General features: G+C 43.6%; 1 protein-coding gene across 3 annotated transcripts in view; it reads right to left on the bottom strand.

Annotated features, from left to right (window-relative positions):
- Nucleotides 1-857: 857 nt before the first annotated feature.
- Nucleotides 858-16225, bottom strand: part of GLRA1 (glycine receptor alpha 1) — a 390673-nt gene continuing 375305 nt past the window's right edge. For 2 of the 3 annotated variants that reach the window (XM_086931265.1, XM_086931267.1), the window contains one exon: nucleotides 2156-5792. In XM_086931265.1, coding sequence (XP_086787391.1) covers nucleotides 5505-5792 — 288 coding nt within the window. In that variant the 3' untranslated portion in view covers nucleotides 2156-5504. Of the gene's footprint in view, nucleotides 5793-16225 lie in introns of all 3 variants that reach the window. The other variant, XM_086931266.1, reaches the window with a different exon arrangement.

The raw sequence follows: 16225 nt of genomic DNA, 5'->3' as shown, positions 1-16225 counted from the left end.
CTTATTTAATCAAAGTTCAGCTATAGAAGGAGAATAACTGGGTGGCCTCTCTGCACTCTAGTTAAAGCAATTATCAACACTTTAGCATAGCAATGTAATAAAACTGCTTTTATTATCGGCTGTTTATTGGGATGTGCCTGTCCCTGACAAACCAAACCCCCTTTTGGACCAGTTTATAAAACCCCTTGCCAAAATATTATCTAAAATAATGTTTTTAATATATGTCATCTTCTGCTGAATCGGGTGTGCAATTAATACAACACACTTTTTACCCCTAAGATTCAATTCCCACAAAACCCACATTTCGAGGAATCATTCATCCAATCTACTCCCTAACACTACCCAATAGATTTAGTGCCATCACTCTTACAAATAATTTTCTAGGGAAAATCTCACACTAGAAGTACTCTTGGGAAAGTCTTCCTACTAGCTGGTCTAGATCCGGAGGAGTGTACATTGAGTGCCCAGAATGGAAGTATCTGGCCGCAGCCTGGTGTAGCAGTGGAGTGTGTGCCCAGGGCACAGTCTAGCTTTAGCGGAGTTGCCCCAGGGCACAGTCTAGCTTTAGGGAAGTTGCCCCAGGGCGCGCTCTAGCTCTGCGTGACCGTGCCAAGACTCTCTTGATGATAGCCCACGGAGTAGATCCTTTAGAGCAGCCTCCTCCAGTCATGGCGTGTGAGGCGGCCCCATGCAGTATGCATCCGAAGCAGTGTTGTCCACCTTCAATTCTTAACAGTCACAAATGTTTGCATATATGTTTCAGAAGAATGTGGATATTACAGTTTCACTATCCTAATGCAATAACAGCTAACTTGTCACCCTTCAGTACATTTTTGCATGTGGCAATCATCAGAAAGATACACTCTCTGTGATTATTACCTGTTGCTGCAATACAATTACTGCTGTGATTGGCTGTACGGTAAAGATTGGCAGTATGATTACGAAGTGATTGGCTTCCATCATTGCCACCTGGTTGACTGCTCCGTCATTGCTGTACTTTGTGCTGTACATTAATGGAGAGATTCCAATACAGCTTTATCCAATTAACAATTAATGATACCCCAGTCACTTGGACCAGATTAAGCTACAGAAACATTTAAACTGATGACTAGATTGCAGTATGCCCCTCTTCTTTTTACATTGGGGTAGAGATTGAGAACCCATTGGGAAGCCGAGTGCCGAATGCCTAAAGATTTAATGGTGACAGTGCTACGGCCACCTCTTCACCCATGAGTGTCATGGTAATAATGAATTTTGCGGTTGAAACCCCTCATAAACACTGTGACGACAATGATGTAGTTGGCTCCTGATTGTCAAAATAACAATATTCTATTTGACCTCTAAGTCAAAATTGGTATGATAACAATGATGAGATTGGTAGACTTGCAGATAAGATGTTAGTGTGACCTGACTGCAGAAATTGTGTGCAGACACGGCCAGTGGGAGTTACAGTTCCCCTCAATCCAAGTGCTATTCTCGATATTTGTAGTAAAAGTGCTTGAGCTGGAAGAATCATCCCTTCTGAGTTGAGAAGACAACGTTTTGAACTACGCACCCCTATTTACATTCCAACAGGTTCCAGCCGGCGGCAAGCCCCCTTCATAGGATGTTCACACAAGATCACACCTGACTAACAGCATGTTATCAAGTTTCAGACATTTTCTTCTGATTAGTACGTTAATCACCATTTTGATTGGGAAGCTCCATAAAAGGACGTATGCATGAGATTACCCTCAACAGCGCGGAGAACTTGCAAATCAAGGAATATGTTCTTCACTTAACATTTATGTAGTAATTCAGTATGTTGTCTCAAACATATTATGTACCTTCTCTTTCCTATAGAATTTGCATAGAAGCTATGTATATAATCCAAAACATTTCAACAACAGCATTTTTCATCATTATAATAACCAATTTCAATGTATCAGACGTGTGATCCTTTCTGCAGAGCTGGAGAAGGGCGTGTGGGGGTGATCTTGGCAAATGGCAGAAATTGTGTCCTTAAACAGCAGAGACATACTGATCCTCACCTGAGTACAGTAGAAGGAACTTGTTTAAATATTAGCACATGAAAATATGTCAACTATATCTATATCCTGTCATTCAAAACTTGATATCGTACACCCCTACCCCCCCTGTCCCACCAACTGAAGAGGTCTGACTATTCCAGACCAACAGGCACAGGGCTCAGCTGTGTCTCTCTTACTGGGAGCCTACAACCAAGCCTACATCTCTGAATGCAACAGTGTATCCTGTTTTACGCATTTAAACACACTTTTGAAGCTATTTCAGTGCATAATATTGCATAGCGTGTGCCCAACAAACAGCCATCCAACAAGGTACAGTAATCCTAGAAAGATGTGCATATGTCAAGCAAGTTCTCAATACCGAATCCCACTGCAGGCCTAAAGAATTGGTGTATCATATCAGAGGAGGTTCTTAACTGGGGGTCCTTGCCAACGAAATCAATTCAGTCTTGTTGCACAAGTTGGTTCTGCTACTACGAGAAGTAGATGTTCACAAACCTGATATGGCGGATACACATGAAGAGGGTTGGCATTTCTGCTGGGCCGAAATATTTACTTTCTTTCTACAGAACGTTAATAGTCCCAAAGTTACCTTCCATGCCAGGCGTATTGTTAAAATCAAATTTCTTCGGTAAAAAGCATAATATCCACAGTAGGTGCTCTGTGGTGTCTCTGTGATAGGTCCTTTCCCATCTCTGAAATAATGTCGGTGAACAAGAACAAACACAGTTTTCATATTGGTGTCAATATAGTGATGGAAGGGAGGGAGACATTTAACGATGTCAGAGGGACTTGGAAGAAGCGGCAACTGAAGGGTACAAGTAGAAAGAGCAACAAATAACGCATGGAGAGTACAATTAGAAAGAATAATATGAAACTGTGAACAGATTGAAAGAGTAAGAACCAACAACTGGGGTAGCGGTAAAACCAGCAACAAGCCACACATTGAGGGTTAGAAAAAAACACATAGAACTACTGAAGGATCCAGGTGAAAAAAGAGACCCACAGCATCACGAGGTACATGCAGAAACAGTAACATGCACCTAGAGGCACAAATGAAAAGAACAAGACTAAGCAACTAGAGGGTACAGTTGGAAAGAGTACCACACAGCTATGAGACAGTGCAGCTAGACAGACACACATGCAATAATTGGAGAAAAGTGAAAAAGCAACAAGTGCAGGCTACTGCAAAATAAGAAATGTTCAGCATCTGGGGAGAATGCATAGAAAGCAACACGGCTGAATACAAATGGAAAGAGAAACACACAACTGGAGGGCACAGGTTGTAAGCACAAAAAATAACAAATGAAACTTGTAGAAATAAAAAGATGCAACTTTGTAAGACGTTAGATGGGAAATTCGTAGACTGTTGAAAAGAGGGGTGCATGCAGAGAAAGGGAAAACTGAGCATAATTGGGGATGGTTTGACAGAGAGAGTAGTACAAAATGTGCACAGTCCAGTGAAGAGCAAGATGTTGAGATGAGAAATTACAAACATGTGGATGGGAGAACAGTCTGTGATGGATCCATGATGGGAAAGTCAGTCTCCGACATGTAATTAAACGATACTTCTTAGAGCAGGATCGACATTCACGTCTTCATTATAATGGGGTGCTTCTTCCAGTGGTATCTGGCGGGTACTCACTCTTTTTTGTCGCCTGCAGCTTATGCTACAATGTTTATTGGTCAAGATCACACAGAACGCTTCTTTTAGAGGGATCGGGCTGGCACTGGCAATTCATGGAATGGTTGTTGGATGGTTCAGGTGGTGCTAGCCCTTTAGCAGAGGGTGTTTCTTAGGACAGGATCTGAAGGGTGTTGGCACTTTCAGGTGATGGAGTTGTTTTCATGTGCAGTGAATCAGGCTCTGGGATTTTTGTGCAGGACAGTTATTTGGCAGACACTACCACTTGATCAGATGATGTTTTTTAACAGAATCGATTAGATGGTGCTAGCTTGTGGTTGGAGAGGCACCAGCACTTTATTCTACAATGTTCTTCTTTTACGATGCAAGAGGATGAATAGATGATTTGACAATTAAAAGGAGAGCCGTCCAAAGCGCTGCGCTAAGGATGTGGCATCAAGCCAGTAGAGCACATTTCTAGGGTGTGGTTTATCCTTTGCCTCATTTTGCTTCTAGTGCTTCTGTCTGCAAAGGAGAGCCGTCCAAAGCGCTGCGCTAAGGATGTAGCCTCAAGCCAGTAGAGCACATTTCTAGGATGTTGTTTACCCTTTGCTTCATTTTGCTTCTACAGTTTCTGTCTACAGAGGATTTGGCACATTATCAAGGGTTCTTCATCACCTCGCCTATCATTGTATGCCTGATGAGCAGATAGAAACCAGACTGCTTCAGTGTCAAGTTGGATTTCAACTCTCACAAACAGCTGTATCAATGCAATTCGGGATCCGGCAACTACACAGGCGAGGCGGCAAAAGACAGAAGCAAAGGTCCACCTTCCTCTCGCCCATCCATCCTTTCTTAGCGTCACAAAGTCCCCTTACTCGGTCAGAATTTGTGGCTGTAAACCCACTGAGGCACCTGTTTGGACCATGATGCCGCAGTTAGCTTTCTGAAAGTTTTTGCACACTGGTGCCTCTTTGATGACTGCGGTCGACTCACAATAATGTCACCCTATTTGAACTGCTCTTCTTCAGCTCTCCATCCATTGCAGGTCTTGAGTCTTAACATACAAAATGATGTAAAATGAGTTTTTCTGGTTTGAGGGACTGTGTTGGTGAAAGATCTAGTGCTGGCAAGATGCACATTTATCAACTGCTTTAGGAATGGAAATAGAAAAAGCTAACTCACGCACAAAAGCAATTGCATACAGTCAGCACCCTCCGCGTCAAAAGGCAGGTTGCCCACGCTTCATTTTTTGGCACACTTTAGAAGGAATTGTCAGGAGAATATAGGTCTCTTTCTGTGTCCCCAAATTCCCTACCCTCAAAAATTAAACTCCAAGGTTTCATTATGCATGCTTTTAAAACCCAAACATGGCCTCCCCAAAAGCGTAAAAATAAAGATGTCTGCATACACTTGAACAACCACCCCACATTGAGGGTGTAACGTGGGATTCGGAGTTCGTTAATAGCCATCAAAAAGTGTGTCTTTTTCCTTTTTCGTTTGCATAATTAATTATGATGATATTATAATAAATATATTAACACTGCTTCTGCCCTTCCCGGTGCAAAGTGAGCTGTCTTTCATTTCAATGTTTGCTTAACAACCCCCTCTTCACCCCCTCACTCCGACCTCGAACACGTTATGATGTGCCTGCCCCCTCCAGCACGCAACCTTAGTTCCAAATGTTTATAAATGAGGCTCCCTCCCCTTTGTTTGCTGAATTTGTTACATATTGCCACTTCCTTAATTTCATGCATTGCTGCATTGCTATTGCACAGACTGTTGAGGGCTCCTCCAGAGTTCCCCCTTTCTCTCCACCTCAGTCCTGCCCTCCCGCCAACCCCGTGGGCTCCTCACTGCTTGTGGACATCCTCGCTGCGCACAATCTTGTAAATGATCCAGTAGAAGGTGTTGAAGATGAGGAAGACCAGAGGGAAACCGATGCGAGAAAACTTGTCAATCTGCTTGGCCCGACCAATGAAGAGCTTACGCATCTCATCATCTGATTTGCCGGCTGGTGGCGGTGGTTTTGCTGTGTTGTTGTTGGTGCCCTTGATGGAGATACCATCTTTAGCTTGGAGGCAGGCAGGGCCCATCCCATAGGCCGCAAAGCTGAAGCGACCTTCGCCGTTGTCATCCTCCTGCAAGACATATATCAGAAGACTCTGCTTACAATCAAGAGGAATTGTATTATACACATTGGGAGCCCACAGTGAGACCCCATCTGCAAGGTGCGCCACCTTATATCCCATGCAACCTCTTCACTGCCCGGTTAAGACCCTTAGGGGGATGGCCTTGAGACCCAACATGCAAAGGAAGAACACTGGAGCAATATCTTATGAATTATGGGTGAGGAGTTCTAGGAGAATGCACACACTGTCTCTTGGCAAAGAGAGCTTACACTCCCATTCATGAAGGCCACATGAAGATAGAAGGGTCATTATTAAATAAAATATGATAATGCGTACAGTTAGCTGTACGTCCTAAACAGCATATTTCATTCTGGTATCTTGAAGAAAGAATTGTTAAGCCAAGCTGTGTGTGGGATGTTATCGAAAAAGACAATATATATATACATTTAAATGCTAGACTGTCTAGGGTCTACTATTTACACTTTTCCAGGACATAACATTTTCTACGATGAATCACTGGCGCTATTTTTTCTCAATGTACTACCTTTGCAAGTTTGAGTACTCGGCAGGTTGACACAGTCCAGAGATGCTTGGTGCAATTCCCACAGGAAAGAGGAAAAAGCCTAGTTTTCAACAAATACTAACACATCGCAAATTTCACGACACCAGAGAAAAGAGCCATAAGATCACTCACGAGAACACTGACGGACCAGAGAGGGGATGCACTGCTCATGTTACATAAATCCATACAGCAAGAGCACAGACAGTTCGTGGATGTACACTACTGCTGGGATCCAATTACGCCCTCAACCCCTCCCCCAAGCTCAATAAAACGAAGCAACGAAGCAAATGATGAGATTCATTCCAAGCATGAACTCCACCACAGACAGCCAAACTGGCTGAAAAATGTACAGCCTCTCCCCTTTCCTGGCTACCTTCAATCTTAATGCCGTGTAGGCTAATGTCCCTGATCAAATGGCATAAAACGTAAATCCAGTCAAGGGACACTGCATTTTGACTGTTCATTGTCTGTAATCTGGTAAAGTCTTTGCACATTGGGTTAGTGAAACACCATGCCTCGAGAGGCTGAAAATGAAATAAGCAATTTTCTTTCAAGGTTAATTTTGATAGGTAAACTACCTTGCACGCTTATGCTGAAAGTAATAGGAGCTTCTCATGACAAGAGCTTCACTACTGTGTTACTTAGTCGAGACTCGAGCAATACACTCAGTCCAAATAGCAAATAAATAATTGAAAGCTCAGAGTAAATCATACGTTATGCAAATCTGAAAATGGAATTGAATAAATTGGGTTATTGGTTGAGGGGGGTGGAAACCCACTCAACCAATAACTACGTTCCTTGTCGGTGAACCTCAAAAGTCACTAAACTAACCTGTGCTTAACCATCTGGTAGTTTGTCACAAAAGCAGTCAGGCTTAACTTAAAGGCAAAGTGCAAAGTATTTTTGCAGCACACAAACAGTAATTAAGTGAAAACACAACACAATCATAATTCCAAACTAATTAAAAAATGTAGAAAAATATAGGGAATTATAATAAATAAAATGATACCAGATTTACAAAAAATCCAATCATTGGAACCAGAGATATTCAATCTGATTAGGTAAAAATAGCGCCTTATAGCACAAAGCACCACTCGCAGTCATCTGGTTCAGGCCGAGCCCAGGTTAGTCCAGCTGAAGAGTTACTTCCCAAGTCCGAAGCAAAGAGTTCTGTTTGCCGTGGAGGAATGAGAAGTGGAGTGGCTGATCCTCGCTGTAGCACAAAGAATGGGTGGGCATCATGGGCTGTTGTCGCTGTAGCTCAAAGAACTGGTCAGGCGTCATGGGTTGTTCTTGCCTGAGCTTCACATTGGCGGTCAATACTGAAACTCCAAGTGTAGCACTTGTGTTGCCAGTCGTCACTGCGGTTGCTGTAGCAAAAAGACTTGGTCTCACTGGAGCATTACAATACAATACGATGTCAACCAAGGGCTCAGGACTTGAAGAAGGAACCTCTTGGGAATAAGAGGCTCACTCAAGCAGAGGCTAGCATGGCTCAGCAAAGTCCAATTGTGGGAGCAGACAGGGCCAATGCTACAAGTCAGCTGGACAATTGCAGGGAGGACTCTGTAGCTTGTGGTGCCCCTTTTGCTCAAACGGGAAGTCAGCCAACTAAACTTTGTAGTCACTCTGGTAGCCTGGGATGAAGGTAAGCAGGTCTAATCTTCCTCCTCAGACAGCAAGGCAGTGTGCTCAAGTAGCAGTGCAGTTTTTCTTCTGTAACTTCCACAAGTCCGGAGGTGTTCTGATGAGTGGCTCAGGAAATCCTACGTTTATATCTGGTGCCAGCCTTTATGTTGGGGACTGCCTGTCCTACCCCCACATCTGATTCTGGAAAGTTCTTCCCCTTGTTCTATCAAGCCTCCAAACTGTCTGGGAGTGACAGAAAGCAGGGCAGGTCTGATGTCGGATTCCTTTGTGTGTTTAGGAGGCAAAACCTTTTGAAGTGCAGGTAGGGCTGGGTGAAGCTCCTCCCCAGCCATCCTGTTAGAATGGTCCATTATGTCCACACATAAGCCCACTTTCTAGAAGGAATACACAAACCCCGTCAGCAGGGCCATTTACAGTCAGGTGACACAGGACACATGGAAGAAGGGGCAAGTGGTTGGGACAAGAAAATGCCAACTTCCTAAAAGTGGCATTTTCTGAATTGTAACTTAAAATCCAACTTCACCTTTAAAAATGATTTTAATTACAATTAATTTAACTGTAAACTACACAGCTCTATCTACTCCCAATCTAAAGCTAGCACTTATTAAATATAATACGGTAACCCAGTGTTAGTCAGTGGGGGAGATAGGCCATACAACTGTGGAAAAGGATATATTCACTGTTTGGCCATGTAAAAAGTAAGTAGCCATGTCCTACATTTTAGATGCAATGCACGCTGCCTGATGAGCCTTTAAGGCCTGTTAGAACTTGGGTGTCTAGTTGGAAGAGGTATGAACCTTGTCCAAGTAGGGACTCACACTCTAGTCAGGGTAAGTGTAGTACACACTAAAAGGTTACCTGTGCTTACCCTCTGGTAGCTTGGCACAGAGCAGTCAAGCTAAACTAAAGAGGCCATGTGCAAACTATTAGTGCGCACACAGTAACACAGTGTAAACGCCACAAAAGTACTCCACACCAGTGTAGACAATAACTAAAAAATATCTGGGTAAAACATCTGACAATAATCCAACATACACAAGTCAAAATATGAATTTTTAAAGATTAAAATAAGATAAGTCAATAGCTCCAACTGGGGCTATCTGATTGCACTTGACCGAGACAAATACAAAAGTTCAGTCCAACTTTGATGGAGCGTGAGCCAGATACAAACGTCATGCAGACCCCTTCACAGTACCTTAAATGCAACGGAAATCAAAGACGATGCGGGGCTCCGAGGAGGTGAGGCATTTCGGATGTAGGTGATACCTCAGTTTCTTAAGGCAGTGCAGGGTAGTTGAAGCATTATTTCTCTGGGAAGACCTCGGTTCCTGAAGGCGATGTGGTGTTAATGTCAACAGCGCAATTCATCAATTCTATGGCACTGTAGTAAAATGTCTGGGCTATAGGCGATGCATTGGGTGAAAGCCACACAGGGCCAGGGCTGCATTGGAGTCAGAGAGGTGTGTCACAGACTTCGGTGAGGTGGGACTCAAGACTCACGCAGTGGTTGTTCTTTGGTAGCACAGCGGCAAAGTCATGGCTATATTGAAAGTCTAGGTTGTTGCTTTGCGCACTTGGCAAGCGGTGTCCACGCCTTTGGCGCAGCCAGTGGGGATGCTTCTATTCTGCAGGGACGCATCGTACCTGAATTGACTTTTTGAAGTTGATGCATCAGTTTCTTGGTTGCAGCACAAAATTTACTTCCAAGGGCCCAGGATAAGATTTTGCACCACTTAGCAGGTCAGGACTCACAGCAGAGGAGCCCTGGTGCTGGTAACAAGAGGCTAGTGAATTCTTTGATGGCCGTGAGACTTCAGCAACAGGAGGCAAGCTCAGTCAAGCCCTTGGGGAAAGCAGGATGTAGAGAGTAAAGTCCTGTTTTCGTCCTCCCAGGCAAGAAGCAGCAAGCCAATGCAGCAAAGCAAGCAGTAAAGTGGCAGTCCCTCCTGGCAGCACAATAGCTCTTCTTCCTCACACAATGTCCTCAGTCCAGAAATGTTCTCAGTGTAGGTTATCAGAAGTCCAGTACTTATACACATGTTAGCCTTTGAAGTAGGAAGACTTCAAAGAAAGGTTGTTGTAGTGCACAAGACCCTTCCCTTCCTGGCCCCGGCTCTTGAGACACTACAGAGGAGTATGCAGCTCTTTGTGAGTGGACAGGTACAGCCCTACTGAAAAGCACATGTTCTACCTTTTTAAATACAGTGCACCCTGCCCATGGAGCTAATTCAGACACTCTGTTCATCACCACCCCCTTTTCTGAATCGTTTTTGGCCACTATAGGTGTGGCAGAGTATACTCAGACATGAGTCCCTTTCTCACTGCACCATCAGGATTCAAGCAAGCCGGGCCGAAGACAGCTGAAATGCCAGAAACCGGTCCCCGGTAGCTTGTCTCCTTTCTGGTGAAGAATTGGCTTGGTAGTTTAGTCTGCCCTGTTCCCATGATGCACTGGGCCAGGGACAGACTGATTTGCATATAGCCAGGTTCTGAGCTGGGATGGTGCAGTGAGATAAATAACGGTGATGGATCAAGCCCTGATCTTTGGACTGGGTAAGAGTGGTCTGCTTAATTCAGACACTCTGTTCATCACCACCCCCTTTTCTGAATCGTTTTTGGCCACTATAGGTGTGGCAGGGTATACTCAGACATGAGTCCCTTTCTCACTGCACCATCAGGATTCAAGCAAGCCGGGCCGAAGACGGCTGAAATGCCAGAAACCGGTCCCCGGTAGCTTGTCTCCTTTCTGGTGAAGAATTGGCTTGGTAGTTTAGTCTGCCCTGTTCCCCAGATGCACTGGGCCAGGGACAGACTGATTTGCATATAGCCAGGTTCTGAGCTGGGATGGTGCAGTGAGATAAATAACGGTGATGGATCAAGCCCGATCTTTGGACTGGGTAAGAGTGGTCTGCTTAATTCAGACACTCTGTTCATCACCACCCCCTTTTCTGAATCATTGAGCTACCTTGGGCCTACCTTAGGGGTCCATTACATCTAGAAAAAGGGAAGGTTTGGGCGTGGCAAGTGGGTGCACTTGCCAGGTAGACACAGCAGTTTAAAACTACACCTGCAGACTCTGCAAGGCCTGCTCCTATGGGTGGCACAATCGGACCCACTAGTAACATTTGATTTACAAGCCAATGGCACATGAAGTGCACTGTACTAGGGACTTATCAGTAAATCAAATATGACATGCATGAAGAAACAAAATGCCATTATATTTTAGACACAGAGCGCATGCACATTAGCACTGTTCAGCAGTGGTAAACTGTCCAGAGTCCCAAACTCATCAAAAACAAAGTTCAGCATAAAGTTAAAAACAGGAGGTCAGAATCAAAAAGACTGGGGAAACCGCGTCAAAAGATGCAGGTCTATCAGAGCCGATCTTATGAGTGACTTATAAGTATTTAAAATAAAGTTTTCAGCCTTGCAAAAGGTTTATTTTGACAAGGTGAATTGGCAGTTTAAATCTGCATTCCAAACTGCAGTGGCAGGCCTGAGAAATATTTTTAAAGGCTACTTTAGTGGATGGAACAATTAGTGCTGCTGGCCCACTGGTAGCATTTAATTTACAGCCCCTTGGTACATGTAGCACCATTGACTAGGGGCTGACAAGTAAATCAAATGTGCCAATTAGGTGTAAGCCAGATGTAACATGTTTTAGGTAGAGAACACAAGCACTTTAGCACTGGTTTGCAGGAAAAAGTGCACGGAATCCTAATGCCAACTGCCAAAAAAGTCGGGTTCAGCCATAGAAGGCAAATACTGGGGGTGACCCTGAAAAAAGTGTCAGGTCCAACAGGTCTCAATTTGTTTCTGGGGGATATATGTATTTCATTTATATTATTATCTTCGTTAATGAGAATGGGAAACTGATTTTTCAATCTTGCAGACTGGAATATGCACCTCACTGACACAATGAAAAAAAAAATGTAAGATGAAAGTTTTAGAAACTAACATAAATGGCCTAATGAGATTCAGGCTTGCAGAGAACTTCTCTTTTAATGATAGGTGCAGCAACTTATCACCTGAATGTTGATGACATGACACTTATTTGGAAAAATGTGGATCATTAAATCAAGCCATTTGTTTAGGAGTTAAACAACTTCCAACTCTGCCTTGGCATCAACATAGAGTACTGCTCAACTAACATACTCTTCCTGATCACAGGCATGATCATCAGAAAGATTGCACCTCTTTAAATATTAAGCTACAGTCAACGGAATGCTAACAGATATTTAAGACATACAACATAGAGTGTCCTGCAGTAACAAATGCAAACACAAGTGATTTGAGGTCCCAACATAAAAGCAGTTATTTTAAACCCGGCACATAATATGTTCACATTTGTGACAGAGTTTTGCAGACTATGGTGTAAATGCATTTGAAGCTGGAGGCACACCTGTTCAAGAAAAAGAAAACATGTATGCACATTTCCTTCGCAGCAAACAGACCACTAACAGGTAAAAGGCAACTTTGCATTTCTATATATATATTTTCCTATGTTATAAATGTTACTGATAGCTGGTTAACGAGAACAACTGTCCCTCTGAAGTCACATGAGTTACAAAGATAGTGGAGGTGTTCAGGGCGCCCTGCAGAGCTCCAGCCATTGATTCACCTGGACTCTCCACTGCTCCACTCTCGCCACATCCCTGCCATCATCATGACTCTAGGATGTGTATTCCTGTTCTCCCACATCGGAAGAGGCGCTGGGTCTCTGGAGCCTCTCGAGGAGCATCAGCATAGCAGAGAATGCAACAGAGAGATGAGGCTGGACCACCATGCTGGTTCCCCTGGGGTTCGCCCCTAGAGTGGCCCAGACACCTGTCATTCTTGAGACACAGGACCATTTCTGATCCTCTGATTTTTCATGTCTGAGACTTATTGAGTTGGAGCATCATACCCACTTGATGCTTTAATATAAAGTGCTGATGGGTGGTCCGAAATTAGCGGGTATTTAATTAATGAGTTGCCCATTGCTTCACAATGATTCCCTGTGTTTCCACACACACTTAGAGCCAGCCATTACTAATTGTGACCTCGGAAGTATCCATTCTTTAGCTCAATGGTTTTATTCTTATTAGAATAGCCATCGTTTAGGGGATCACAAAGACAGACTAAGCCAGGGCCTGCTTTAAGGCGGTGAGACCTGTGCGGCCGCACTGGGCGCTGACCTGGAGACGAGGCACTGACCGTGTGGGGGTGGTCATTGTGTTTAGCAATAACATAACATTTAATAGCACCTGCTGCAGAGTTCTTTGTGCATCTAGCTTTCAGCCAGCAATAAAAATGTAAAAATAACTCTTGTGATTAATGTTCCTGCTACAGAGAGAGAAAGGAGTTTTTTTCTAGTTGCAGTTTTGACTCACCATAAAGTAGCACAGAGGGTTAATATGTCTCCTGCAAAGAACTGGTCTGTATTTTGTGTGAAAAGCTGAGCGGATTAGTAAAGCCAGCCTTTATCAGCGCTTTAAAACAAATGAAACGTATGTGAGAGGGGGCTATGGAGAGACGAGGGGCTATTTTGCCAAGTGGTAGTGAGGGAATATGAGGAGGAGGTCATGGGGAGGGCGCCAAAAAAGATTGTTGCACTAGACACCACCAGAACTTATGCAGGCTCTGGAGTAACCAGTTATGAAACCACATTCCAACATTTAGCAAAACATAGTTATGTGAGGAACTACTAACTGATGTGCACTCACCCATTTCAACCCACAGAAGCTAATAGTCCTTGAGATGGTTATTAAATAACTGATGTAATCACTTGCTTCCCCACCTGTTTGTTTTTCTTGTAGGGGAGGCAGGGTTGGTCGCATTTGAATACAGTAAATTCTTCAAACTGCAAAACTACTCCTTCTGGTAAGTAACCATTTCGTTTTGCAGCGTGTATTCTTTTCTGGATTCACATGCAGTGCATTAGATTACATAACGGTTTCCCCCGTGTTTGGGGGGCTGTGGTAAGAGGAAGACTTTGCATATAGGTGTTGAACCACCTTCTGTCCAATTTGAACTTCCTTACTCATTTGTATGCCCACACAGTAATGTTTGGTAAAAGTATGTGGTGATGCCCACGTTGCTGCTGCTCAAATAGTGTCACTTGGCACATTGGCCATGAAAGCTAGTGTTGCTCCCTTTTTTCTAGTGTAGTGAGCTGTTAGTCACATTGTTAGTTCTTTCTTGGCATAGGCATAACATGATTGTATTGTTTGTACTATCCATCTTGCAATTGTAGCCTTTGTGACCAGTGAGCCTGTGTTGGTATGCACTTAGACGACAAACAACTGTTTTGTTTTGCGTATTTGTTCTGTCTTTTGCAGATAATACAGCAGCACTCTCCTTACATCTAGGGTATGGAGTCTTCTTTCTCCTATTGTCTTTGGGGTTTTTAAGTTAACTGGTAGGATGAAATTCTGATTCAAGTGATACTTCGATACCCCCCTTGGGAAGAAGTGTTGGTTTGTTTTTTAATATTACTTTATCCTTATGGATTTGCAGGTATGGTTCCTGTATTGTTAGAGCCTGTAACTCACTTACTCTCCATAGGGAAGTAATAGCAATGAGAAAGGTTGTCTTTAGAGTAATGTGTCCGCTGCATGCATGGGCTCGAAGGGTTTTGCCATCAGTTGAGCAAGTACTGTATTTAGGCTCCATGCGGGGACTGGGGTTGCTTTGGGTGGTGCAATCCTTTTTCATCCTTCTAAAAACCTTTTAATTACGGGTCTTGTGAAGAAACTTTTCCATGACTTTTCTCTTGTGTATGCCACTATGGCAGCAAAATGCACCTTTACACTTGAGTAGTTGATGTTGTTGTCCAAGAGTTCAGTGAGGTATGTGATTACTGTTTCTTGTGTGTTGATAGAATAATTTTTATTGTTAGCAGTGCATCAGGTGGTATATCGCTTCCATTTTGCTGCATAGCATTGTCTTGTTGATTGTTTCATTGACTCTTTTAGAATTTCCATCGTTCGTAGAGGCAGCTTAAGGTGGTTAAATTCTATATACTCAGGTGCCAAGCTGCCAGATGCAGCGTTGCTGGTTCCGAGTGAAATAGTTGGCCTTGTTGCATTGCTAGCAGATCTTTGTCTGCTTTGATTTTGATAATTTTCCCCCTGGATAGTTGCCGCTGTGTTGAGTACCATGTTTGCCTTGGCCATTGAGGGGCAATGAGGATCATGTTTGTTCCTGGTTGATTTGCTTTTTCTAGTACTCTTTGCATCAGGGGTAATGGTGGAAAGGCGTAAGCAAATGTCTGTGACCAGTTGAGTGAAAGTACATTCCTCTTTGACAAGCAGTGTGGAAACCTTGAGGAAAAGAGTTGGCATTTCCTACTCTGCAGTGTTTCAGACAGGTATATCACTGGTGTTCCCAGAGTTTGAAAATGTATTGTACTGTTTTCTCATTCAACTCCCATTCGTGGGAGCAATTGTTCTGTCTGCTCAGCTGGTCCATTGTAATGTTGTCTACTCCTGGTAGATGCACTGTTTGTAGGTTGATTCTTTGGGCTACTGCCCATTTCCATATTTCTTGTGCAAGTCTGCTCAGGGGAAAGGACTTTGTACCTCCCTGCTTGTTCAGATGGACCATTGTTACTGTATTGTCTGTTTGGGTTAGGATAGTTTTCCCCTGGATGTGTTTCTGGAATGCCTTCAATGCCAGGAAGACTGTTTTTCATTTCCAGGAAGTTGATGTGTTTTATGAAATCCTGTTCGTTCCATTGAACACAGACTTTCAGCTGGTTGTAATGTGCTTCCCAACCGTTGAGAGATGTGTCTGTGGTGATTGTCACAGATGGAGTTGGGTTCCTGAAAGGTGTCCCCGTGCTATGTTGTTGGATGCCCACCATTGTATCTCTGCTTGCACCTTTTGTGTAAGAACCACTAGATCCTCCCAATCCCTGTGGCTTGAGATCAGCTGTTGGTAAGCCATTCTTGGAATGGGAGTATGTGCAGGTGTGCGTGGGGGATAAGTGGGATGCATGATGCCATCATGCCCATTAGTTTCATGACTTTCCTCACTGTCAGAGATTGTCCCCTCAGGTAGAGGGTTGCTTCTTGATGAATAGCTTGTATCCTCTTTTGTGTGGAGTATGCCTTCGCACTCCTTGAGTTTAATCTTGCTCCTAGGAAGATTTTTTCATTTTCTGATTTTGTGGAAGATTTTTTGTGGTTTATTGAGAAACCCAGTTCCTGTAGTGTTTGGATGGCTGATTGAAAATGGTTGTGGCATG

This window comes from Lissotriton vulgaris, chromosome 7, assembly GCF_964263255.1.
Source record: "Lissotriton vulgaris chromosome 7, aLisVul1.2, whole genome shotgun sequence".
Lineage (NCBI taxonomy): Eukaryota > Metazoa > Chordata > Amphibia > Caudata > Salamandridae > Lissotriton > Lissotriton vulgaris.
This window is presented reverse-complemented; position numbering and strand designations above follow the sequence as displayed.